Source organism: Lissotriton helveticus, chromosome 12 (genome assembly GCF_964261635.1).
Source record: "Lissotriton helveticus chromosome 12, aLisHel1.1, whole genome shotgun sequence".
Classification (NCBI taxonomy): Eukaryota; Metazoa; Chordata; class Amphibia; order Caudata; family Salamandridae; genus Lissotriton; species Lissotriton helveticus.
In genome coordinates, this window is record NC_136073.1 from 121,329,433 (window position 1) to 121,355,461 (window position 26,029).

General features: G+C 46.3%; 1 protein-coding gene across 2 annotated transcripts in view; it reads right to left on the reverse strand.

The window, feature by feature from the left end:
* Positions 1–26,029, reverse strand: part of STAG3 (STAG3 cohesin complex component) — a 1,426,160-nt gene that overhangs the window by 933,281 nt on the left and 466,850 nt on the right. For both annotated transcript variants that reach the window (XM_078669437.1, XM_078669436.1), the window contains exons 7-9: positions 5,414–5,618; positions 4,424–4,575; positions 4,077–4,150 (exon numbers count right to left, since the gene is read on the reverse strand). In XM_078669437.1, coding sequence (XP_078525563.1) covers positions 4,077–4,150; positions 4,424–4,575; positions 5,414–5,618 — 431 coding nt within the window. The remainder of the gene's footprint in view (positions 1–4,076; positions 4,151–4,423; positions 4,576–5,413; positions 5,619–26,029) is intronic.

Genomic DNA, 26,029 nt, shown 5'->3' on the forward strand with positions numbered 1-26,029 from the left:
GTCGCCGACGAGACAATAGGGATCGTCGACGGGATCGTAGGAGCTCTCGTCGACGTTGAGGACGTCGACATCACCATCGTCGACGACGAGGAAGCAGACGTCGTCGTCACAGAGGTCGTCGACGAAGACAGCAAAGCCAATCTTGTGGACGGAACGGTCGTCGACGAGCCCGTCGACGACCTGGGAGTCAGGACTGTCAGAATACTGATAGAGCCTGGACAAGACGCCTGAGAGCCAGGTCTCGTGGGCGTTGACACAGAAGTCATAGGACCTGAAGATTGTGCCACAGGTAAAGCCAGCTTTTTCTTCTTCTGTAGAAAAGGAGAAGGTAAGTTCTGAACACTCCCACGCTTGGAAGGGACAGTGGAACAGCCTGACTGAAGACTTACTGCGTCTGACAGAACATCTTTATCTTGGAGGCGCTTCAACCATATAAGAAGACGACCTTCCCTGTCTCTGAGAGTCTTAGAAGGAAGAGCTCTACAGAATTTACATTCATCCACCTTGTGGTCAGGGTACAGGCAGTAAATACACTTTTGGTGGGGGTCCTTCTCAAACAACCGTAGTTTCCCACATGAAGAGCAAGCTCTAAACAAAGACTTCTTACTTGACATTCTGGAAGAAATAAGTTGAAAAGACAAAGTTTGAAGAAAAAACTGAGCAGAGCTCAGGGAGACTCCCTTCACACGACGTGCGGTAGAAAATCTGAGGGCTTGAGCTTCTGAGGAGAAGGTTCTAGAGGGTGCTTGAGCCTGATTGGCTGCAGTTTGGACCAACATAATGACACTGATATGTTACAAATGAGTTTTTTCTCTTGTAATGTCTTCCTATGGAAGTTACCATTTAGAGGTTTTACAGTGTATTATCTCTATTATTATTATTCTATGATATTATCATTTATGTTATATTAGCAATATTGCTATTTTTATGTACCGTGGGACTCCCACTTCGACGACGGGGAATATTCAAGCATGTGAATCTATGAAAGACACCCCTAATACTAGAGAAGAGGAGATTCTAGTGGCACTGTGAGCTAGCTAAAGCAGAAAGGCTAACATTCTCGGTGCGGGTGCTCAGAGTTAGTCAGCCACCAAACACACAGTTTATGTTAGCCGGAACGCGCAGATCCTGTATGGGTAATATAGGAACTACAAGGCAGAGGCACAACAAAAAAAGGGACGGAATATATCAATATATTCTCCTAGTCAGTCCCTCTCAAATAATCAAACCAAGAGGCCACAGCCCCATAAAAATTGGTTTCGACACGGTCTCTCATAAAACGTCTCATTTCAGATTGTTGAAAGCCAAATAAGACCCCAATGGGAGATCTATCTTTGCCCAGTTCAAGTTCCATGTGTCCACCCTCGCAGGAAGGTCAAACTACGCTTCCAATGGCTGAAAATCTGATAACCCGACCGCTTTAGACTGCTGATTGGATTTAACAATTCAAATATTGTCCTTGTAAGAGGTTAGACCACAACTATAAAACCCATTCTAGATACTTCTGTGAAACATATTCCTTTGGTGGGACAGGACAGTTATTTTCAGCCTGCCTTAACTGACCCACACTCATGACATAAATGAATATGAATATACTTTCCTCCCATGTGACCACACAATAAGCACAAGAATGGACTATTTTATCTCAATCGCCAACAAACTATGTCTGCAAACCTGCTTAATAATGTAGAGGCATCTCTGATCCCACATGCATAATTTTACAACTTAATATGAACATGTGACATTCCATAGCAAATTTCCATTTTGAGTTTTAAAGCCAGTCAGACTATTACTGGATAATATGTTTTTCCAGGTGTGCCGAGAGCAATGTGGTGAACAACTGAGTTCTATACCCGGATGAGCAGTTCATTTCATATGATGAAGCTTGTGATAAATTTTTGATTGGCCCTGATCACTTATTGCAGTATGCTGGATTAGCTGACATTGCTTTAACATCGCCCACTTACCCTGCATCCCCCAAATCTATTCAAACCTTGGACATTATGTTGACATATGGAGGGGGTCAGCATTTGATTGCACACTTGCATAAAGCCATTCATGAAGACTTAGTGAGGCCCACTCCAAAGGCATGCTTGGCCTAGATGTGGACCTCGATACACCTCTCACCGACAGGGACAGGGTTAATGATCTCCTGCAATGCACATTTTAAATTGGCTCATTACAATTTTCTGCACAAGTCATACTTAACAATTGAGTGACCGTGGCTCTGAAAGTGAGTGATCGGCTGGGTGGGGGACATGGTTCCCATATGAATGTGGTGTCGATGCTGACAAAATATTGCTTAGGGAGATGGACAATTCCCTTTACAGGAGTCCGGAGAGAAATGGAACAATTGTATTAATGTTTTGTTTTATGACACTGGATCACCAGAGATAAACTGTGATGTATTCATTTCTCTGCCTTTCCCAATGTGCTGTATTGATTGTTTTGAAAAAGTAAATAAAAAGTAAAAATATGGAACATGTGATGCCTGCAGCTAAAACATGAATGACTACTTAACTTCAAAAGAAAACACTGTATCCACAAGCCAAACAATGAAAGTGAAACATTATTACTAGGAATAGGAGCAATTACACAATGCCCAAATGAAAGGCCACTAAATGTAATTAGATCCTTTCCATCCTAATATAACACAAATCTTTTTGACTACTTGCTAAGACAACTTGAAAAAGTCAAATATGAGCCAAATTCATGATTCAACTATAAAGCACAATACAGTCTCTGCAGAATTACATGAAAGAAAGAGGAACATGGTAAAAAAAAATAAGCCATCAAACGTCTGGTACAACATCAAGGAGAAACCACAGCAGGAATTCAATCAAATTATAGGGATGTAGTGAGACTTATTCTGCCAGTCGGAAACAGCATATACAAATATATCCAAAATTAGATAAACACTCCGCCTATGTCCATATAGTCCATTTTATTTTCAATTTAAGGCCACTACTCCCCATTAATGAAAACTGGTTTATCTTCCAAATCCAATTGAGAAACTATTGCTGACACCCTTCACTGATTATATTTGTACAATGTTGTGTCTGAACCTTTAAGAAGGACATTTTGCAAACATTTTTACTACAGTGAAGGGAAAGGTTGAGGCACCAACTTCAGAACCTAAATTATTGGGCCTAGAAATGTTTGAACATAATACTACTGCCCACTCCCACTTTGCTGTTCTACTTTTACAGTATTCAGCAGGAAAAAATGGAAAACGGAGTTTAATTCTGAATAGAAGTGTATCGATATAGTAAAAGGATGTTCTAAAATACGTTTTATGACATTTTGAAATACACATGTAAATATTGCATTCTGAATTGCTTTACTATGAACATTTTATAAAAAATACTTATAAAAAGAATTCTCGTCAATGCAGGCGTGATTGGAAAACTGTTTGAATAAATCTTCAAAAGTGAGCTACTGAAGAAAAATTCAATGAAAATAATGTACCAGAACTGGTACAAAAAAATGAACGGGTTCTCTAATAATAAGGGTCTAAAAAAGGTAAATGAACTGAGGTTTCTTCTTGGATCAGGGCATTGGAGTTGAAGGGAGTGATTTTTCAAAGGGGTTGGTCCCTATTCCGTGGCGAGTTATCAAATATGAGAATTACAAAAAAAACATGAGCGTGTAAGTTTTAAATGGTTAAAAAAAAAAGTTGAGAGCAAATTTCTAGATTGTGCTTCAAGAGATACAAGATCAAGCTAGACACAGAAAAATTATTTAAGCGGTCAATGATGAAGATTCCAGTGACTGAGAAGGAATGCTGAAATGTAGTAAGTTGGTAAAATGTAGAAATATACATTTACAATCAATAATTGTGTAAATGGCCAAGATCGTGATACATGGCGTTACTGCTCCTAAATATTTTGAGGAGTATTAAAGGTCGTGGGGACAAAGCATGTGCCGCCTGTCAAAGATTCAAGAGCTGTACTAGCACATAAAATAAAATATTTGCTTGCAAGAATCCCAGCATTATCCTGCGAGAAATATGCCAAGATCAGGTAACAAAGACCCTCCAAAAACCCGGCTGTTCCCTCAAACTGGAAGATGCTCACCTGTAGCGATGCACAAAGACTCCCTTGAATATAGCATTCATCATGTTCTCGATATCTTCCAGATTCTCCTGGAGCTAAAATAGAGAAATATATATTTTTATTAATTATCTCAGAAATGCATATTTATCATTCATATAGTTCAAATGACTAGAGTGTCTACAATAGTGCAACACAGAAACTGTTTGCTTAAACGAGATGGAGAAAGAAACTGAAAATAACAGTTAAAGGACCATACTCTTTGCATGTACTTCCTTCAATGACATGCCACTTTTCCATCCCCACACATTTCTTTCACGTACCAACCCTATTTGTGACTAACACCCTCCCACGTACAACTTTTTGCAAACCTCTTTCCGTTTGAGAAGCAGCGCCTCCAGCCTTTCAGTGGCCCTCTTGTCGATAGCTTTGTTCCTCTCTGCATCATACTGTCGTTGATTATTGTCTTTGTGCACAGTCAGATTAAGAGCCACATCCACTAGGGCAGTCATCAACTTCAAGGCTTGAGCAGTGTATGCAAGAAACAGTGAAGTAATTGGTGGAAAGAACATTATGGGAAAAAGGAAAGAATGCAGTGAGAATGTAAGAATACATTTTTTTAAAAGATACAAAAGAGAAAGATGCAGTCAGCAACGAGTAGCAAGAAGCAGGAACTCTGGCTGCGAGCGAAGCATATAAACTCATAAGGGAGAAAAATGCATACAGTTAACTGGAAAGACATGGCAAAAGTCAAAACAGTGTGAAGGCAAGAAGCCACAGCGACATCAAATGGGGGTGAGTGAGGATAAAGATGCGGTAGAAAGATGTGAATGGGTAAGAAGCCATGAAATTAGGCAATACAGAGCGTTATGAAACAAGAAGAGTGAGAAAACAGGGTGGTGAAGCAAGAAACATGACAGATTAAACAAGGAAAGAAAAGTAACCAGGAAAAGAAAAAGCAGGACAAGATTGAGAAGCAGGCAGCAAAGATGTGACGTAAAAAGAAACATTGGCAAGGAAATGAGAAAGAAACAAGGCATATATAACGATTTATGCTACCACAGGAAAGAATCCGTCACTGTATCAGCACATTCCATAGCATGTCCTAAACTTGAAAACATCCAATGGTCACTTCAGCAAAGTTAAAGGTGATAGCAAAGAAACTTAACCGACCAAACATGACAAACAGCATGTACAGAAGTTGTGCGGCACACGAAGTGCAAGCTTTCTCAGAAAGTAACAGGACAGCGCAGGCAGCAATCATGCATGCTTCCCCCACAAACAGGAGCCACACCGGCTGTGCAAGTTTCCCCACTCAACTGAATCTGGGAGATGACCGAGTGGAGACGTATTTTCTCTACCTGCCACGGTGCTCGTGTGGCGAAAGGCGCGCACTTGAGAGTCTGAAAGGCCAGTCAGCAGGGAGATGAGCGTGTCCATAAGGAACTCGTCATACAAGATGTTGTACTGGCACTGCCGTACCAGAGTGACAATGAACTCGCAGAAATTCGCTTTGAACTTTCTCCACGGTGGACTGGTCATAGAAAGAGGGTAATCGGAACTTGCCTGTAAAACAAAGAAGGGGTGATTTTGTTTTTTAACATGCTTTTTTATGGGTCATTGTTCTGCCCACAACAGTGGAAATAAACTATACTAACACTCTAGCACAAGGACAACAAGGCCATCGTTAACACATTCTACTACAATCAGAGAGAATGTGTGGGTGTTTGAAAGTGTAAGTGTATGCATATGTGCGAGTAAGTGGGTGTGTAAAGACAATGCTGACTGGGAAATAAGGACTCACGCTTTTAGTGTGAGCTGGCACACACTTTAATTCACAGAACCCAAACATACACAGACTCTGGGAAATGCAGATAAGTGGAATGCTGATACTCTGACAATAAGAAAGAATAGATACATTAATCCCTCACTAATCCATTTACAGGGATTTCTGTGTTTTGATTAACTCCAGAGATAAACCAGGATGCATATATATATATATATATATATATATATATATATATATATATATATATATAAACAGAAACGTATAACTATGCATGCATTATGCGAATTTATCTTTCAGAGAATAAAACGCAACCAATGGTTGAGATTGAATACATTATTTAATTTAAAAAATGCTGCTTTTAATGAATGTATCCTTGTCAAAAGGGAACAGTCATTGAGCATTTGGCATTAAAAAATAGCATTATAGCAGTACATCGAGAATACATATGAATCATAACTCACAAGGTTTAGTAGTAACCCCTGGCTTAATAAATATGACTAGAAAGTATAAAGAATGAGGAAAGGGGGAAAAAAGGAACTGGACACCCTGATAATAATCAATCCCCATGGAAAATTGGACTTCTGATAGTAAGTGCACTGTTGCATTAAACACCTTTTAAGTACATTTTAAATATTAGTGCATTATAGTCAACAAAAACACAACTGCTTCTCAAAACACTGACAAACAATGAATACTGAACAGACCACACTCAAATGCTCCAAAGTTTTCTAACAAATTCTAAGATCAATTAAAAATTAATGTGATAACAAAATAAAAATACAAAGACAAACATGGGTCTACACTGCAATATGACACCACAGCCCCTTGATGTCAATAGAGGCCAATATTGTACAGTTTTTTTTGTTTGAATTTGTTTATTGGGTTTTTGGTTGCATTGACACAAACAATACTTCAATGATCAATCGAGGTAAACGAGCATTACAAAAATTAAAGACATTGAGATACAATCGGAGACTTGGATTCTGTTAGACATTTCACAGTTCAGGGCCATTGTCTGTCTATCGACCCTTTCTGTGTGCTTTGGTAGCATGTATCACGTGGCATCCCATCAAAGCAACTGCACACCCCATGGACGGGATCGTCTCAAACATTTTAGTCTGTTAACTGCACCTGTGGGGGGGATGAACTCATGTTGCGTCAGGCACCGTGGGGATGGCGTTATGGGCATCAGCTATGTGGGTGTGATTCGCAATAATATGTGACATCGTGGTGTCTCTATGCTTTAAGTCAATCCGTGAGTAATACATACGAGTTGCACTCTATCGAAATCGATCTTGTCTCCTTACCCAGGAACTATGGGGTGAACCAATTAACTCGGGAGAGGAATGGGAAGGGGGGAAAGACGGGAGGGGGGGGGTTCTCTAGGTCACCGTGTCCAAGCATAGAGTACGAATTCTTAGGTCGTTGGGTATAAGCCTATAGCGAGCGTCGATGCTCCGTGTCCGGGTGTCAGAGAGTCGTCGAGTGTGGTCGCTCACGACATGTATGTAGAATCTGTGGCATGTTTATGTATGCGTGGGGGCTGATGTCGTCGGGTGTACCGGGGATTGTGAGGTTGTAGGTGACTCCTGAGGGCGTGTCGCCTGTGTGAAGGTGTGTAATTGCGCCCACTCCAGGGATATGGGGTGTTTGCGATGTCCCCGTACCTCCTCCTCTCCGAGTATCTCTTCCTCCGCCTTGCCCCATTTATGTACCGCTCCGATCCATGCTGCCTCTGGCGGCCCCGCCGGGGCCCTCCAGTGCATGACAATACTACGTTTCGCCAGGATGATTGCTAGTGATAGGAATCGGCATTGCGTTTTCTCAGTTTTCCGTTTGCGGAAAATTCCGAGTGCACATGCCTCCCATGTGTTCATGGTGGTAATTCCCGTGACCTCTTCCAGTGTTCGATGGATCATGTCCCAGTACTGGCGGAGAGTGGGGCAATCCCAAAACATGTGTCTGAAGTCTGCCCCCGGGGTTCGACATCGGGGACACTCGAAGTGGGTGTCCGGGAAGAATCGTTGGAGGCGGCCCGGTGTGAGATAGGCCCTGTGTAGGACGTTGAATTGTATGTTACGGAACCTTGCGTTTCTGGAGACTTTTTTGGGAAATTCCAGGGCTAATCTCCATTCCCCGTCATGGACCACTCTGCCGAAGTCTGTCTCCCACTTCTGGCGTAGAGTCTGGAGGGATGGGAGGAGTAGCGACCGTATCGCTCTGTAGAGCCATGTCACTAAGTGTCTCCCCACCCCCATGTGCATGATCGTGTGGATCACTGGATGTGTCGCAGGTTCGCCGGCCTCCGAGTTCCAGTGTGTATCGCTGCTATCTATTAATTGCCTATGGAGCAAAAACTGCCCCGGGGGCAGGTCGTATCGATCCATCATCTGTTCGAACGTTTGCAACTGTCCGTCTTCGAACAGAGATCCGATTTCCGTGATCGCCAGCTCTGTCCAGACCCGAAGCGTGCCCGGGGAATAATACGAGGGAAACCCACCAGTGGCAACAGAGGCGAATATGGTGGTTGTGTTTTGGACATGCGGTGTATACGCATCATGCACGTTCGGGCAACGGACACCTGTAATGGACGTGTCCGCAGGGGTTTAGTGCCCGGCAGCAGAAGTCTGACGATCGCGGCCTGCGAGAGAGGGCCGGTAGCCGCGACGGTCTCTCCTGCGTGTCGTCCCGCCGTCCAATACGACAGCCACTGGAGCTGGGCCGCCAGAAAGTATGCCTCAAAGGCCGGCGCCCCCAATCCTCCCTCCGTGGTAGGCAGGTAGAGTGTGGCGAGTGCCACCAGTTTTCGACCCCCTCCCCAAATCAGGTCTGTCAGAAGAGTGTTCAGTTCTCCGAAGAATGATCGAGGTGGGATCACTGGGAGATTCACGAAGCTATAGAGCAGGCGGGGGACCATAATCATTTTTGCCAGTGCCACTCTGCCTATTGGCGCCAGCGGGAGTGTCTTCCAGAAGTTGACCGCTAATCTAAGACCAGCTAACGTCCTACGGTGATTCCCTGCGTATAAGTCCTCTGGGGTGTGATACAACCGCACTCCCAGGTATCGGGGGGCGTCGGCATTCCAGGTTAGTGATTGGGTACCCATCTGGATCTCGAAGGGGGCCACATGGGGGCTCAACGGGTATATGGAGGATTTTCCCCAGTTGACTCTTAGGCCCGACACCGTCGCAAACTCCTCTAGTGTCCTCCAGATGCACGTCAGGTCGCTCGTGGCATCCCTGACATAAATCAGGAGGTCATCTGCGTATAGAGATACGCAGTGCCACGTGTGTGCCAGGGGGATACCCCAGGCTTCACCCTCTCGTCTTAGGCGTATCGCCAAGGGTTCGACCGCCAGGGCAAACAAGAGGGGTGACAACGGGCACCATTGTCTAGTCCCTCTGTCTACGGTGAATGCCGAGGAAATATAGGTGCCGATCCGGACCCTGGATTTGAGTTGTGTGTACAGGAGCTTGGTGCAAGCGATGAGGCGGGGACCAAAGTTGTTCTTGGCGATGACTTCGAACAAATATGACCATAGGAGAGTGTCAAATGCCTTTTCGAGGTCTAGTATGAGGCAAGCTGCATTCGGGAATTGGGCTCGAGTAATGTCTTGGACATGGAAGAGCCTACGTAGATTTTGGGATGTGTTGCGGTTTGGCACAAATCCGTTTTGGTCGGGATGGACCAACTGGGGCACGACCTGGGCATACCTCGTCGCTAACAGTTTACCTAGGATTTTACAGTCTGAGTTAAGTAATGTGATCGGCCTGTAGGATGAGGGGAGCTGGGGGTCCCTGTGTGGTTTTAGGAACGATACTATTAGTGATTCTCTGAGGGAGCGTGGGAGGACTCCCGCCCTGAGTGCATCTTCGAACATAGTCGTCAGACATGGGGCGAGGTAAGTTAAGAAGGTCTAGTAATACTCGAGGGGGAAGCCGTCCATGCCTGGGGCCTTGTTTCTGGCGAGCATCCCTATCGCTGCCTTGATCTCGGCCTGTGTTACTTTCCTGTCTAGGTCCTTCCGGAGCGCCGGCGAGACTTGGGGGAGAGGCAACAGGATTAGGAAGTTGGACGCCGCGAGGGTGTCGCCTTGGCCGGGGGTCTGGTATATGTGCGAGTAATATGTGTAAAAAACCTGCATGATCGCTATCTGGGATGTTTGGAGGCGGCCGGCTTGGTCTGTGATTTCCGTGATAGGTTTCAAGTCGGGATCCTGTCGAGCTATCCAAGCTAAGAGTGTGCCCCCTCTGTTGCCCTCCCGGTGCACCCTGCTGGCTTATTTTCTGAAGTTGTATTTACGCAGGTCCCGCAGTGTCTCAGCATATTTTGTCTTAGCTTCTGCTATTTGCAGCTGGGTCACCTCGTTGCGGTCATTCGCTCGTAGCATGGTTGCCAGCTTCTGTTCTGTATTGTGTAATGCGCGTTCTAGCACCTGTCGTACCCCTAGTACTTGTTGGATGCAATGTCCCCTCGCTACCACTTTGTGTGCATCTTACTCCACGAGACTAGAGGACGCCGAGCCCGCATTGAGTCTGAAGTGTTTCTGCAGGTGTTCCCCGTGTTCATGCGTGAATGCCTGGTCTGTGAGGCACTCCTGAGGGAGTTTCCATGTAGGTACTGGGGGGTGGGGCGGTTTCCATTGGCGGGTCAGGGCGTGGGCGTCATGATCCGATAACACTCTGCCTAAGTAGTCTGTGTCTCTAGTTTTGGCGTGTATATCAGGTGAGCAGAGGTATCGGTCAAGTCTTACGCGAAGGTCGTGTGGAATGGAGTGAAATGAGTATAGTTTCGTCGTGGGGTTCAATGCTCTCCACGTGTCCGTCAGTGCCCAGTGTCGAATCCACGCATTGAAGAGTTACGTCTGTCTGTATATCGGTGATCGTGGTGGTGGGGGACGGGACCGGTCGAGGGTCGTGTCTATGACACAGTTATAATCCCCTCCTAGGAGCCAAGGGGTGTTGGTGTAATGTGCCAGCGTGTGCATGAGGCGGGACCAAAAGACGTTCTGCTCTACATTGGGGGCATAGATGCTACCTATCAGGATAGATTGCCCATCCAGTTGTCCTTCCAGTAATACATATCGCCCCTCCTTATCTACAGTCCTGGATTGTTCATGGAAGGGGACTCCCGGTCTGATCCAGATTAATGTGCCTCTGGCAAATGCAGAGTACCCCGTGGCACAGATCACACCCCTCCACTTCCTCTGCAACTTGCCGACTTCCGCTGTTGTCAGGTGAGTCTCTTGTAAGAGAGCTATATGTGCCTGTTGTCTCTTTAGATAGGCATAGACTGCATACCGTTTGCTTGCTGTGTGCAACCCCCTGACGTTTAGTGTGATAAAGGTAAAGTCTGTGTTAGGGGGATTTTTCATGTGAGTGCTTCCGTCTTATTGGTCGGCGCCCCCTCCATCCCCCGGCTGCATCCAGAGTCACTCTCGCTCGTATCACCTCCCTCCATACTTGATTCCACTGCGACCAATTCACCATCTCCCTTGTAGGTATCAGGGTTAAAAGGGAAGGGGCTTAACATGTTAACAACATATGGGAAACAGTCCCAACTGAAGGGGCCCATTGCAAGGCACGATGAGCCCAAACTGTACATCTCGTACTGTCTCTAGTTCGTTCGGTGTGAGGGGGTGGTAAGGCGGCAGAACCCCGATCTCGGGTCAAGGCCACCCGCCGTATTGTGTCTCTGTGTGTGTGTATGCTACCATCCATACCTTAGGTTTGTCTTCTCGGCGTCCGCCGTCGGTTGGATGCTTCGTCATCGCGGTCTTACCGCTTGGCGTGTCAGGTGTCATCAGATGAGTGTATCCGCCGTCTGTGGGGTCACCAGTGGCGGGGAGGCGGAGCCATCTCTGGAGGTGCGGACGTCACTCTGACCTCATCTTCGGATGTAAAGATGTGGGGGCCTCGATCCATCTCCTGCTCGGCGTCTAGTTGCCCGACCTCTGCCGCTGCTTGTATGGCTTTCCGTCGGTCTGCTATGATTTGTTCCAAGTCCGGGACGCGTTTGACGCTGGGCGACGGTGGTCGGTTCATCTGTGTGAGAGTGACCTTTTTGGCGCGGAGTCGCCGCGGTCTGCTGGACGCTGAGCTTGACAGCGTGTCCTCGCGGTCTGATCGAGGCTGACTACGGTGATCCAACCAGTGTCTCGCCTCCGCGGGGTCTGTGAAGAAGTGTGTGGTATCTTCATAAATGATCTTGAGGCAGGCCGGAAATAGGAGGGCATATGGTATCTTAAGTTGGCGCAGGGCTTGCTTCACTGTCAGGAATGTGGCGCGTTGGCGCTGTACTGCTTGAGAATAGTCCGGGAACACCATCACATTTTTGTCTTCCACTCTGAGGACTTTCGCTTGCCTGGCCGCCCGTAGGATCGTGTCCCTGTCCTGATAATGCAGAAGTTTCAGAAGAAATGGTCTGGGTGGGAGACCAGCTCGAGGTCGTCCAGTTGGGACCCTGTGTGCCCTTTCTACGGAGAAGAACGGTGTCAGGTCTTGGGCCCGGGTGAACGTTTTTATCCAAGTCTCGATGTATCAAATAGGGTCTTCTTTCTCCACACCTTCCGGCAGGTTGATCAGACGTATGTTGCTCCGACGGGAGCGTCCCTCTAAATCGTCCGCCTTGTGTTCCAGGAAGTTGACCTTCTCCTGCAGGTCCTTGATGGCTTTTTGGTTGAGCTGGACCTGAGGTTTTAGTTCATGGAGCGTGTGGCTCTCCTGCTTCACTTTATCTGCCAGCTTTCTATGGTCGTCGCGTAATAGGGTGATGTCCGAGGCCAGTTCCCCGAATTTGGTTTCCATGGAGACTTGTGAGTGCTCGATGGCCGCCAGGACTTTGTCCAGCTTCGTGGACATGTCCGATTCCTGTATAGGGCCTCCGGATTTTGATCCACGTGAGGGGCCCGGGGAGGGTGATCTTCTCTGTGCCTGTGCCGGTGTCACGGCCACTGCTCGCTGTGTTCGGCCCATGGGTGGTGTGGGTGACCTATCGGTCCGAAGTGATTTAAACCCCTGTTTGTGGTGGCGCCGAACAGATCGGGCTTCCGAGGTCCCCTCCGTCTATTGTGGCTTTTCCAGGTGCGTCCCCTATCTCCTGGCCGGGGGGGCTTGTGGTTTGCTCTCGATATGTGAGGCGGGAGGATCCGCGTGTGGCCGCACCCCGCTCTGTCCGATCCACTGTCGTGTCACCTGGGTGGTCTGGGCACTCCCTCACTGCCGCCCGCCACTCCCGGTTCCTCTGCTAAGTACAGGCACTGCTGGGCGGTGCTCCCCAGGGGGGCTTGGGTCAGGGGGCTCGAGCTGGAAATCAAAGCTCACCTCGGGGACTCATGTGGTGTTGCTCCCTGGCACCCTCTGTCGCGTGGTGCCTATGGAGTTGACTCTTGGGCGCCAGTCTCCCCGCCAATCACTTATCGTTCTGCACTCTTCCCTCTCGGGCTCACTTTGACGGCGCCATCTTGGATTGGGAGAGTCCCAGGGTCATCTGCGGGCGGCGTCTCCGGTTTACAGTGTGGAACGGCTGGGTCCTCACCGGTCTCCGCGGTCTCCTGTTGCGATGGGTCCCCAGGGGCTGCCTCCGTCCAAGCCTCCCGCGACGGCGAGGTCCCGCTCCGTCTTCAGTCCGCCAGGTCCTCTCGGCGGGGCCGGGTATCGCGGCTCTTCTCCCGACGCCGCCGCGTCCAACGTGTGACAGCTCTCTCCGGGTGCGGTAGAAGGCCGGCGAAGTGCGTTCCGGGTCCCGGTAATGAAAGGGGCCGCGCCGGACACCCGGGACCTTCCCCGTCAATGCCTGGGTGCCGCCATTTTGGGGAAGGTTCGGACGAGGACGTCCGGGGCCAATGCGGGCATTCCTCGGACCCGCCGTCCCTCTACGAGGCTCCCCAGGCGGTTTCTGTAGTTTCCTACAGCAGCTGGTAGTGACACAGGTATGTGGTGGCCGCTGTCATCATCGGCGTGGCGAGTGGCTGACCGGAGCTCTAGGGGAGTCCGTCGGACAGCTTAGCCACGCCCCCGGCCAATATTGTACAGTTATCCATTAAAAAAAGAGAAATTGAGTTATTGGTGGGGTGGAACGCCGCTCAAGCAACAACTACAGTTCTGATCAGAGTGAACCACAAAAGTCACTAAATTAACCTGTGAACAACTCCCATTGTAGTTTGGCACAAGAGCAGTCTGGCTTAACTTGGAGGCAAGATGTGGGTCCTATTGAAGGAGCTCTCCCCTGCTGGCTCGGTCCTGCTCTGCCTCTTCTGTGTTTGGCGAGTCCCTTGGCCCTTGTTAGTCCACGGCACTGCACCTTCTTTGTTTTACTCGTCTGTTGCTGGTTTTCGACAGTGTTACCTGGTCCTCACAGCTGCAATGATAAGCTCACCGTCAAATTTCCAGCATCTTCGTTCATCGGTGGTCATTGGTCTTTCATGCCTCAGGGTCACTCTTGAGTGGCATGGACTCGGTCTCCTTTGCTTGCAGGTACTCCTCTTCAAGAATCCACCCTTAGATTCCTTCAGACTATTTCACCTTCTTTGCCAGCGGCATCTTCACTGAAGTGCTACATAGTAGTCTGTGGCAGTTTCCGACATCACTTCACACCTATGCACCAGGCTTCCCTGATGTAGTTATCCTGGTTCTTGGGGTATCTACTGATGAGGTGACTCTCCAACATTCTATCTTCAACGAGGTTTCTTCAGGGTCACCTGAGAAGGGTCCTTCTTGAAAACTGCAACCACAACTTTCCCATTGACTTGTATGGCGTATGCGGTCGTGTTTCCACTCTGCACACAGCCTCTGTGGGTTTCCTGGGTACTTACCTTGGGTCCCCAGTTCTTCTAAGTCTTCTGGGTCCAGTCTCGACTTCCATCCCAGTTTGCATTCCACTTTATCAGTATATGGTTTAGTCTCCCCCTGAAGACTACTGTGTATTGGTGCTACTTGTTCTATTATTGAAGTATTGTGTGTACTGTGAATATATTTATGGGTAAGGGATACCCCAATGAGTTAGTGAGTGTTTATAATACATACATATTTTTATAACTGCACTGTGTGGTTCTTTATCTCTTACCTACACTATATGATTTGTACTGGTAAAACAAGCTGCTTTAAACTCCTTCTGGACCAAGCCTGAAGGCTGCTCTCCACATTTACCACTTAGAGCGCTTTCAATGGATGTCTAAGGCTACTAAAATCACCATATCAGTTGTCTGGATTAGTGCAGGGTGCTTCTGTTGATTAAGTGTGCACCATATACTAAGCCAGCCTCCTACAGTATTTAAGCAGCACATGACAGGTAATAATGTGAAAACAAAACATAATAAAAATCTAAAAACCAATTGAAAACAATAGAGCACATTTTAATAAATAAAATTATACCAGAACAACAAAAGGCCAATCACTCCAATAGGACATATTGAATTGTAAAGGTTTAGATACAATAAATGCCAAAAAGCAGAAAGCATCAACTGTGGGTATCCGGTCTCGTTGTATCAGGACAAACTGACACGTTGAGGCTGACTTCGATGGAATGCCGGCCGGGCACAGGACAAAGTTTAATCAATTGGGAGTTGTCCTTTGTACAAGGTCTGCACAGCGCTACTTTGCAAGCCTTTGTGACACTTGGCATCTGTTCTGATGAGGCTTTCAGCTGTGCAGTGAGTCTTTGCGTTGCTCAATTGCAGTTCCGATGATGATTTCAGTTTTGCAGAGAGGCTTTGAGGGGCTTCACGCCAGATTTGATTGAATTAAGCAAGGAATAGTTCTTTCTGATGTCAGCCAAGGGTCTAGGACCTGAGGAGGCACCTCCTAAGTATTAGGGCATCACTCCAGCAGGGCTCTTGAAGGTCCATTTGTAGGTTCGGTGCAGCTGGTCAGCTGGACACTTGCAGGAAGCCCAGTTTGCTTTGTCCTTATCGCTCAGAAAGGAGGTCAGCCAACTGACTTTTGGACTCATTAATGTTAGCATGGGATGAAGGTAGCAGGTGCAGTCTTCGTTCTCTGAGAGCAAAGTCGTCCTCTAGTAGCAGCAGGACAGTCCTTCTGTAAGGTCCACAGGTCCAGGAGTGCACTGGAGAGTGGCTCAGGAGATACAATATTAATACCTGGTGACAGCATTTGAAGTGGGGCGATTTCCAATACTACCCCCACATCTGGTTTTAAAAAGTTCTTCCCTTCCCCAGTCAAGGCTCCACGTTATCTGGGGTGACAAAAGAGAATTCAAGCCTCGTCCCTCCGCCCCAACTGATCCTCAACATCCCTCGCCGCAGCCACATCTCACCCCACCTGAAGAACCTACACTGGCTCCCCGTCGAGAAGAGGATCACCTTCAAGCTACTCACCCACGCACACAAAGCACTACACAACACCGGACCAGCCTACCTCAACAGCCGACTCAGCTTCTACATCCCCGCCCGACAGCTCCGTTCCGCCGGCCTCGCCGCTGTACCCCGGATCCATCGAACAACCTCCGGTGGCAGATCCTTCTCCTTCCTCGCCGTCAAGACCTGAACACCCTCCCTTCCCACCTAAGGCAGACAGACGACCTGCTCACCTTCAAAAGACTCCTCAAGACCTGGCTCTTCGAGCAGTAGCTGCACCCCTCCCCTCAGCGCCTTGAGACCCTCACGGGTATGTAGTGAGCTTTATAAGTACTCTGATTGATAGATTGTGCAGGAGGCAAAACCCCTTAAAACATACGTGAGGCAGACCCCAGCACTGCCTCCAGCCATTTTGGAGGATGACATAACCTGCCCACACCTAGTCCTATTTGGCGCACTGTCTGGCAGGAACGCACAAAACTCAAACAAAGCCATTCACCTTCATGTTACCCAGGACACAGGCAGAAGGAACAAATAGTTAGGACAAAAAAAATCCTATTTTCTAAAAGCAGCATTTTCAGAATTGTGACTTAAAGTCCCTCGTTGGCATTAAAGAGGGTTTTATATTACAATTGATTTAAGTAGAAACAGCATATCGCTATCTGCTCCCCATCCAAAGTTATCACTTTAAAATGTAATAAGGTAAGCATGCGTTTGTCAATGGGAAAGGTAGGCCTTACAACATTGAAAAACTGCTTTAGGACTGTTTCACTGTGAGGACACGTAAAACAAAAGCACACATGTCCTACTCTTTAAATAAAATGCACCCTGTCCTATGAGCCTTTAAAGGCCAACTTTAGGGTTGACTTTGTAATAAAAAAAAAAAAAAGGAGGCTTTAGGTCTGGCAAAAGGTTTATTTTGCCAGGTCAAAATGGCAGTTTAAAACTACGCCACAGGCCGCAGTGGCAGGCCGAGACATGTTTTAAAAGTGCTGTATTAGCCAATTAGTGGCATTAAATTTACAGGCTCATGGAGCATGCCCTTGCCATTTACTAAGGGCCTATAAATAAATTCAATGTGGAAATCAGATGTGGGTCACTTTTACCAAGTTTTAGGGAGAGAGCACAAGCATCTTAGCCCTGGTTAGCAATGGTACAGTCCGGAGAGTCCTAAGGCCAACAAAAACAAATTCCGTAGAACAGGAGGAGTGAAGGCAAAACGTTTGGGGGAATACCAAAGAATGTCAGGTCAAATAGAGAAAAAGAATTAAAACAGAGCGTGAGAAAGAGTGTGACCAAATGTGAGAGTGAGCGAGAGAGCCTGAGGAAGAAGCCCTTCACATAGAAAAATACATTGTTCACTTTCTAAAGCTGAGCTTGCTTAAAGTGAAGACTTTGTAGCTGCTTACTTTTAACGGGCTACCTGGATGTTTTTTAGACAAAAAAAATGACAAAATACTTTTCCTGAGTGGAGTTGGGGACAAACCTTTTCTCCATAACGCACTCTTCTACTGGTTATGACTTCGTGCTACAGCAAAAGTACAACATCAAATAAATATATTCTTAAGATTACAAATGCACACATTTAACGGGTACAACAACCCACCAAGTTTTCTTCTCGACACTGAAACACCTAAACAGATAGTCAAACTCCTGTGTTATCTCAGAGATTAAACCCTGTAGCCAGCAGCCTTTCGCTCCCACGCCTCTTGACCTTCACAAAGCTTCTTGTAACTAATCTGATAAAGCTGCATTGCCTATCCTCTCTTTGAACAGGCAGATTTTCAAAGATGTTATACCATTAAAAAACTAGAAAAGGAAAATTCTACTTACCAGTATGCATCTGCTCTTGGCATGTAGAGCTGCAGATTTCTACACTTTGCATTAGATCGCCACCTGGTGTTGGGCTCGGATAATTGCATGTAGTTGTCTTGGAAGAAGTCTTTGTAGTCACAAGATAGGTGACTCCTCCCTTGGACGATAGTGCGCATGGGCATCGGCTCCATCCTTAGATTGTTTTTCGCCATGATTGGAAATGATGGAGTTAGTCGAAAGAAAGAAAGGATGGCCATGCGTGTATATCTAATTAAGATAAAACTGGAACAGATACAGGTCCCGGGGAGGCGGGAGGGCGTGTAGAAATTTGCAGCTCTACATGCCAAGAACAGATGCATACTGGTAAGTAGCATTTTCTGTTCACGGCATATGAGCTGCAGATTCTACACTTTGCATCGATTGTGCAGCAGTGTCTCCCCTAGCGGTGGTCACCTGTATCCCTTGCAGTAGTTTGAAAGAGTTTTGAGTACAGCTCGGCCTACTGCAGCTTGCTGCTTGGCTTGCGCATCAACACAAGTGTTTAGTGAAGTTGTGTGTTGTAGACCATGTTGCTGCCTTGCAGATGTCTTCTAGGGGAATTTTCCCTAAGAAAGCCATGGAGGCTCCTAGTCTGCGTGTGGAGTGCGCTCTAGGAGGAACTGTTAATGTGTGTTTTGCCTTGTGATAGCATATTTGTATACATTTAACAATCCACCTTGCAATTCCTGATTTAGAAATGGGGTTGCCTTTATGTGGTGAGAGAAAGCTACAAATAGTTGCTTTGTTTTGCAAAAGGATTTGGTCCTATCGATGTAATAGAGAAGAGCTCTTTTGACATCTAGTGTGTGTAGAGCTCTCTCTGCTACAGAGTCTGGGTTTTGAAACAGATTGGTTTAAATGAAAAGGAGTAATTACTTGGAGAAGAAATTTAGGACTAGTCCTTAGAACCACTTTGTTACGGTGTAATTGTAAGAATGGTTCTTGAATAGTGAAAGCTTGAATCTCACTAACTCTTCTAAGAGAGGTAATAGCAAAGAGGAAAGCTGTTTTCCATGTGAGAAATTGCAGTTCACATTTGTGTTAAGGTTCAAAAGGGGGTCCCATGAGTCTGGTAAGAACAATGTTTAGGTTCCACGCTGGAGAGGGTGGTAACCTAGGAGGAATAATTCTTTTTAATCCTTCCATAAAAGCTTTTATTGCTGGTACTCTAAACAATGACATATGTTGTCTGTTTTATAGATATGCCGCAATGGCTGCAAGATGTAAGCGTATAGATGAATATGCCAGATTACATCTCTGTAAATGGAGAAGGTAACAGATAATATTTTGGATGGAAGCATCCAAAGGATCAATTTGATCATTAGTGCAGTAAATGGCAAATCTTTTCCATTTAGCAGCATAGCAAGCTCTAGTAGTAGGTCTTCTGGCTTCTTTACAATATCATACAGTCTGGTGGCAGATTAAGGTAACGAAACTAAGACTTCAGGAGCCAGAATGCCAGATTCAGTGGACTTGGATCTGGATGCCTGATATCTTCATGGTTCTGCGTTAGCATGGATGGTGTCAGACAGTGTTTGGTGTGGAACTAGAGAGAGATCTAGCAGTGTGGTGCACCATGGTTGGCGTGCCCATGTGGGAGCTACCAGGATCAGTTTGAGAGACTGTTGTCTGAGCTTGCGTACCACTAGTGGTATTAGTGGGATTGGCGGAAAAGCATACGCAAATCTGCCTGACCAGTTCATCCATATCGCATTGCCCTCGGACAACGGGTGTGGAAACCTGGCGGCGAAGGTTGGGCATTTTGCGTTTTTGTGTGTGCAAACAGGTCTATGTCTGGATGACCCCACTTGTGAAAGAATGGTTGAAGAACTTGCAGATGTAGTTCCCATTCGTGAATCTGTTGTCTCTGTCGACTTAACAGATCGGCTATCTGACTGTGAACTCCTGGAAGGTGTTCTGCAAGCAGATATATCTTTTGTGAAATGGCCAATCTCCTAATGTTTTGTGCGAGGTGGGACAGCTGCAGGGAATGTGTGCCTCCTTGTTTTTGTATGTAGTACATGGCTGTCATGTTGTCCGTCCGGATTAAGACAGCTTTGTTCCGTATGTGCACTTGGAAGGACTTCAGTGCTAGGAAAATTGCCAGCAACTCAAGGTGATTGATGTGAAGCACCTTTTGTTGAGCGGTCAATCTTCCCTGAGTTGTGTGGTGGAGCAGATGTGCTCCCCATCCTATCAGGGATGCGTCTGTTGTCAGTACTATCTGTGGAACTGGCTCGAGGAACTGCCGCCCTTTGGACAAGTTTTTGGTGTTCCACCACAGCGGAGAGTGATGTGTGCGGCTGTCCACCAACACCAGGTCTGTTAGTTGTCCCTATGCCTGATTCCACTGATGTGCTAGGCATTCCTGCAATGGGCACATTTGCAGTCTTGCACATGGTACAATAAAAATGCAAGATGCCATCATGCCCATTAGTTGCATGAACACTCTGGCTGGGAGAGTGTGTTGGTTTTGAAACCTTGTAACTAAGGCTTGAATGCTCTGTATCCTGGATGGACTGGGATAAGCTAGAGCTGTATTGGGGTTTACGGTAGCCCCTAGGTATTGATGTACATGAGAGGGCTGGAGATGTGACTTGGTGTAGTTGATTGTAAACCCCAAGTCGTGCAGTGTTTGAGATGTGTGTTGGACACACTGATTAAATGACTTGGCTTTTATGAGCCAATCGTCTAAGTATGGGAAGACGTGGATATGTTGTCTTCTGAGATGTGCTGCTACTACTGCTAGGCACTTTGTAATCACTCGTGGTGCAGTTGTGACCCCGAATGGAAGGACTTTGAACAGATAGTGTTGTCTTTGTAGTACGAATCTGAGATACTTCCTGTGAGAAGGATGTATGGGAATGTGGAAGTAGGCGTCCTTGATGTCTAGTGTGGTTAGGAAATCGCCTTGTTGCAACAATGGGAGCACTTGTTGTAAAGTGATCATGTCAAAATTATCTGAGTGTATATACAGATTGAGAGGTCTTAGGTCTTAGTGTTTTGTCGTTTTTGGGTGTTAGGAAATCGAGTGAGTAAACCACTGTTCTTGATGTTTTAACGGAACTAGCTCTATTGCATCTTTTTGCAGCAATGAGAGAACATCTTGTTGGAGCAGCGTTAGATGTTCTGTGGAAATTGGACGCTGTCTGGGTGGTATATGTGGAGGGGTAGCTGTAAGCTCCAAGCAGTAACCATACTGGATAATCTGTCTTACCCACTTGTCTGTTGTGATGGAATTTCAGACAGGTAGGAACTGTGTTAGTCTGCCCCCTACAGGAGTGGAATGCTGTTGGGGGAGCAGAAGGAAATCACTATTTTGTGTTGGGAGAGGTTCGATTATTGTTATTTCCTCGACCTCTTTCCTTGTTGTTGTTGCCTCTGTAGCCTCCTCTAAAGTATCCTTTATTAGAGGATGTTTGTGTATTTGTTTTAAAGGAAGCTGAATTGTCTGCTCCAGCTTGTTCTGAGCCTCCTCTGTGGAAGGAGTGACGAAAGGAGCCTCTTGCTTGGGTGGACTGCAGAGTTCCCATAGACTTGGCTGTGTTAGTGTCTTTCTTCATTTTTTCAAGTGCTGTGTCTACCTCCGGACCAAACAATTATTGTTGGTTGAATGGTTGATTTAGTATGGTGGTATGTACCTCTTGCTGAAATCCTGAAATGCGTAGCCACGTGTGATGTCTAAGGAGGACACTGGTGTTTATGGCACTGGATGCAGTGTCTGCTACATCTAGTGCGCATTTAATGGAGGCATTTGATAAAAGCTTACCGTCTTGTAAGAGGTCATCAGCTTGTGCCTTATATTGGTCAGGTAGGTGTGGTAAGAGCTTCTCTAGCTGATCCTAGTGAGCCCTGTCGTATCTTGCGAGAAGGGCCTGTGTATTGGCGATGCGCCATGTATTGCTAGCTTGGGCAGCTATTCTTTTTGCCTGAAGCATCTATGATCTTTGATTCTTTATCAGGAGGTGGTGCTTCACCTGATGTTTGGGAATTTGCTCTTTTCCTAGCGTTTAAAACTACTAGGGAGTCTAAGTGTAGCTGTCCTTTAATGTAGGCAGGATCCCCAGGAGCTGCTCTGTACGTTTTCACTATCCTTGTGTTTATGATTCTAGCTCTTATTGGATCTTTAAACACTTCTGGTGCATGTTTAATGACTCCTTTATTCATTGGCAGTATTTGCACAGATGTTTGGGAGTGTTCAAAAGTGTATAGTAAGAAATCTTCCTCTGCCTCATCTGAATGCATGGGGACATTGTGATAGATGGCAGCCCTATTAATTAAGTGTCCAAAACCAAAATTGTCTTCTGGAGGAGAAGGTTTAGATGGATATATATATATGTGGGTCAGGAATATCTGGTACATCCTGTGGGTTTGGATACTCCCAGTCTGGTGAACCTGTTGGGTAGGGAAAAAGGGTCATCTGGGTCTCTCCCTCCCCCATGCTATACTCATCATCATCATCAACATCCTGAGGAGGTGTTTGGTGTGGAGAATGAGTAGGAGAATTTTGAGGTGAAATGTTTAAAGTAAGAGCAGGAGAAGGAGATACAGGAGAAGAAGGGTGCATAGGAGATGTGGCAGAGTCCTTCTTGACAGGCACTGGAGGTGTAGGTGCTGTATCTGACTTCCTCTTCCTGTGTGGTGTGGTGGAAACATGTCCTGTTTCTGGATCAATGTAGATCCTTTTTTGTAAAGGATCTGGTTGGAAAAGCTCCTCTTCTTGAGGCACAGCCTTCGGCGCCGATCTTTTTGGTTCTGAACCGGTTTGTTGCTTGTCTTTAGCCTTAGGAGCAGATGTGGAGTCCTTTGGCATAGATTTTGGCACCGAAGGTATTGTCTTTGGAGCCAAAGCCTGTTTCATGTACTTGGAAGGATCGGAAGCAGGCTTTGTTTGTTTCGACATCGAGGCTATCCGCTTCGCAGTGGAAGCTGTTTTCGGGGCATCGGAAACCGGCTTAGTTGTTTTCGTAGCCGTTTTGTCTCTCCGAGTCGACGGTTTCGGAGTGTCTTTTGGAACCGGGACTTCATTTTGTGTCGGTGCCGAGGGAGCAGGTGGTATCGGCTCATGCGGTTTGCTCGGTATGGAGCTACCGGAAGGCTTCACTTCTTCGGAGCCGGGCTCGATGGCGGGGCTTTCGAAGTGTTTTTTAGGTCTTGACTGGGCCCCGCAGGTGGAGTGTTGACGTTTGCCTTCTATTTTGGCGTTTGGGCTGGGGTAGGGACAGTGGTACTCACGCGTTGACCCGAAGGTATGGAATCATCGGCGTTATCTGCCTCGGATACGTTCTGGAGATCATCGGAATCTTCTTCTGGGACACATGGACCTTCGTCGAAGATATCCACTGGTTCCGGTTCTTCAGGACCTAGTATCTATAGTGAAACTTAAAAATGGCAATTCTTTGTAACAAAGAATTGGCATTTTTAAGTTTCTTGATATTCTTTCTGAATTTGAAGCACAACAGTATCTATGATATTGCACATTAAAGCTATCTTTTTCTGTCCTGTCTTCCCCTCCCCTTTTTTTATTATCCACAGGTACTTAAAGGCCTTTTCCATATTCAGGGACAACTATCCCAAGAAATAACCTACAATAGAAGGTTACCTTCATTTTTCTTTCACTTAACTTTTTTCACTATAGATACTAGGTCCTGAAGAAAGCCAACTTGACCCCCTACGGGCAACTTGTGGCTGATACATGTCGACCTTTTTATGGACACTATACAGCGTGGAAGTCCCCTAATCAAGCTTCTTACGCATGCCAAATCTTTTTAACCAGGCTTGCTCTCCAGCACCAATTAAAATTTTCTACGCCTGGTCATATAAGCCTTTTTACTGAACACCCACCTACCCAATCTTTTTTGATCACTAAATCACTACTGTACTAACCAGTGGTCTACCTCCGGGTGGAGGAAGCATACAATCAAACCCTATGATGATGCTGTCACGTTGCTAACAATAAGTCGGAGAATCAAGATACACCGCCATTCAAGCCTTGGTACGTGAATGAGTTTTTTTTTATTGGCATCGGAAACGAATAGAGAATAAACCCTGGTTACTCATGACAAGTGATCCCTTCCCCCATTGATTTATTGAGATTAAGACTAAGTAAGCTGAAAGGCTCACAGACTTTTCCTTCTCCCCCTTTCTGATATAAAGTATTTGTTTTTCTACAGAGGTTAATCCTTTGAAAGACATCACAAGTTTGCATTTTCGATTCCCGACACTAATTATATTCATGCATTCATCCCAATCAATCGGGCCACAGCACCCATAATGCTTAGCAGTTCTCATGCTAGGTTCCAATCCTTCATTGTCTTGATGCACTGGGCTTAGATGTCTTTATTACACCTTTAAAGGATAGATTTCCATGTCTGGCAAAGTAATTCAACATCAGTATGCTATCGAGGGAAACACTGCTCTCATTTAAAACCCAGTTTATATATTGATTTAAAACTTGCCTTCTTGAATCATTTCAGATGATACAACATTTTTTTTAAACAATCCTGCAGTTCAAGTGGTTACTAGAGGTCCCTCTAAATTTGGATCCAAAATGTTCAAAATTCCTTCACAGAAAGATAGCGCCTCAAGGCGTTACTGGAGGTGCCTCTCAAATCAGAAACAAGTGCTTGAAATGTTAATCACAAACCTGAGGGACTGTGACGGCAACCTAGAAATCTGCATGTGCACTGTAGCTACTCTAATGACTTGAACGCTTTTTCTGTAGAGTGCACCAGCAAGGAGTCACCATTGTATGTTACAATAAATATCTTGAATGTTATGGGAATAGCTGATAAACTACTATACAAAGGGAAGTACAATGATCCAAAAATATGTATTCTTGAGGAACTTTTTTTTAGGTGTATGTATGCAAGTGTAAAGGAAAAATAAAGGCCCAACGTTAAAGCATTCAATGGCAGGAATGGGCTTATCCATTAATCTGCACTATGTTGTGTGGTGGGTGGGAGCAGAATTTGAGTGACATTTTATCATATTAATGATTAAAGAGTTTTGTTTGAGAGCCCCTATAAATGTATTTTTTTTGCATGATATGTTTGGGAAAATTTGAGGCAGGCAAGACCACTAAAGCTGCATTTAGGCCAGACCTAATAAGTGCACTCAAAAAGAAGACCATTTTTGATTTAACCAAAAAAAATCAATGAAATAATGCATTGGGGGGGGCGCTAGAGGGCACACTGCGGGGGATGGCTGCCTGCTAAGACAGCTCCGCCGGTCAGACACACAAATTGGCTCTAATGGCGTAATTGCAAAATCGAAATTCCTAAGCTTTGGCTGCAATGGACGTCGGAAGTAGTGGTGCCTAGTTGGAGCAGACTGGAGCGGCGTACGGAGGTGCGAGCGACAGTGAAATCGCCCCTTCACCTGTACGGCCCTGAGACCGCGGAACTAAACATGGCGGCCGCCAGGTAACTGACCCACATCGGATTGCAAAGAGCACCGTATGTGTATTGTGGCCAGTGGCAACTGGCTCGAGATATTGCTGCCTTTCGCTGGGCGTGATGACAAGCTAAAGGAGTCGGTGGGCGGCTCCCTGCAATGGACTAAAGACATGTGCACTACCACTGCAACGGGTCGGACTGCGGTGACATAGTGGCACCTTTATCGACATCGGACCAAGCTTCAGCTCTTTCGCGGTAAGCGGTGGAGAGCATGTATGACCGGCCCAGAGCGTAGTAAATCAAGACCACGGACTGCAGCTTTCAATATCCCCTCAGGGATATATGCGCATATGTTGTGTATAAGTAGCAGCAGAGTCATGGACGTACTCGGCAAGACAGCGCGCAAAACTGGCACAAAATGGCGGCGCTCTGTGCATTAGGTTTCTCTCAAAAAGTAAAGCATAGCGACCTGCGGCACCGCTGAGGATTATAAGAGCATGAACTGCAGTGACATTGTGGGTCCTCACCTTAATCATCCACAAGCGGCATGATCACTAGCAATAAAGCGGCACGATGATGCTACTGCGCGCCACGCTATAATTCCTAATCAGGTACGAAATAGCGG